General features: G+C 45.1%; 1 protein-coding gene across 1 annotated transcript in view; it reads right to left on the bottom strand.

The window, feature by feature from the left end:
- LOC119591127 (serine-rich adhesin for platelets-like) overlaps window positions 1–384 on the bottom strand; it is a gene marked incomplete at its 5' end in the record, with an annotated part of 16,634 nt that overhangs the window by 12,841 nt on the left and 3,409 nt on the right. Inside the window, 1 exon segment of the mRNA XM_037939840.1 lies at window positions 192–337. Within this exon segment, the coding sequence (XP_037795768.1) occupies window positions 192–337 (146 nt within the window).

Raw genomic sequence — 384 nt, forward strand, 5'->3', positions numbered from 1 at the left:
ATAACGGTAACAATAATAACACGAGTAATGGCGATAATAAGAATAAGACTAAAAGTAAAAATAGATATAAAATAAAACTAACTTCAAGAAAATCAAGAAAACCAATAACAGCTAAGACAACAAACACAAACAATTATACAAACCAACAATAGTGATAATAAATGACGAACTAATACAACAAAAGTACATACACTGAAGGCCTCGTTGGTGGGCGCGAAGAGAGTGTATGCCCCGGCGGTCTCTAGCTCGTTGGCCAAGCCGGATTCCCGGATGTAGGCGGCCCATTTGGTGGCTCCGAGCGCCTCTGCCGTCTCCAGAAGGTTCTTCAGAGGCTTCACTGCGGGAAGGACGGAGGGCGCAGGGTAAGGGCCGGTCGAGAGGTAG

The sequence above is a fragment of the Penaeus monodon genome, chromosome 28, assembly GCF_015228065.2.
Source record: "Penaeus monodon isolate SGIC_2016 chromosome 28, NSTDA_Pmon_1, whole genome shotgun sequence".
Taxonomy (NCBI): domain Eukaryota; kingdom Metazoa; phylum Arthropoda; class Malacostraca; order Decapoda; family Penaeidae; genus Penaeus; species Penaeus monodon.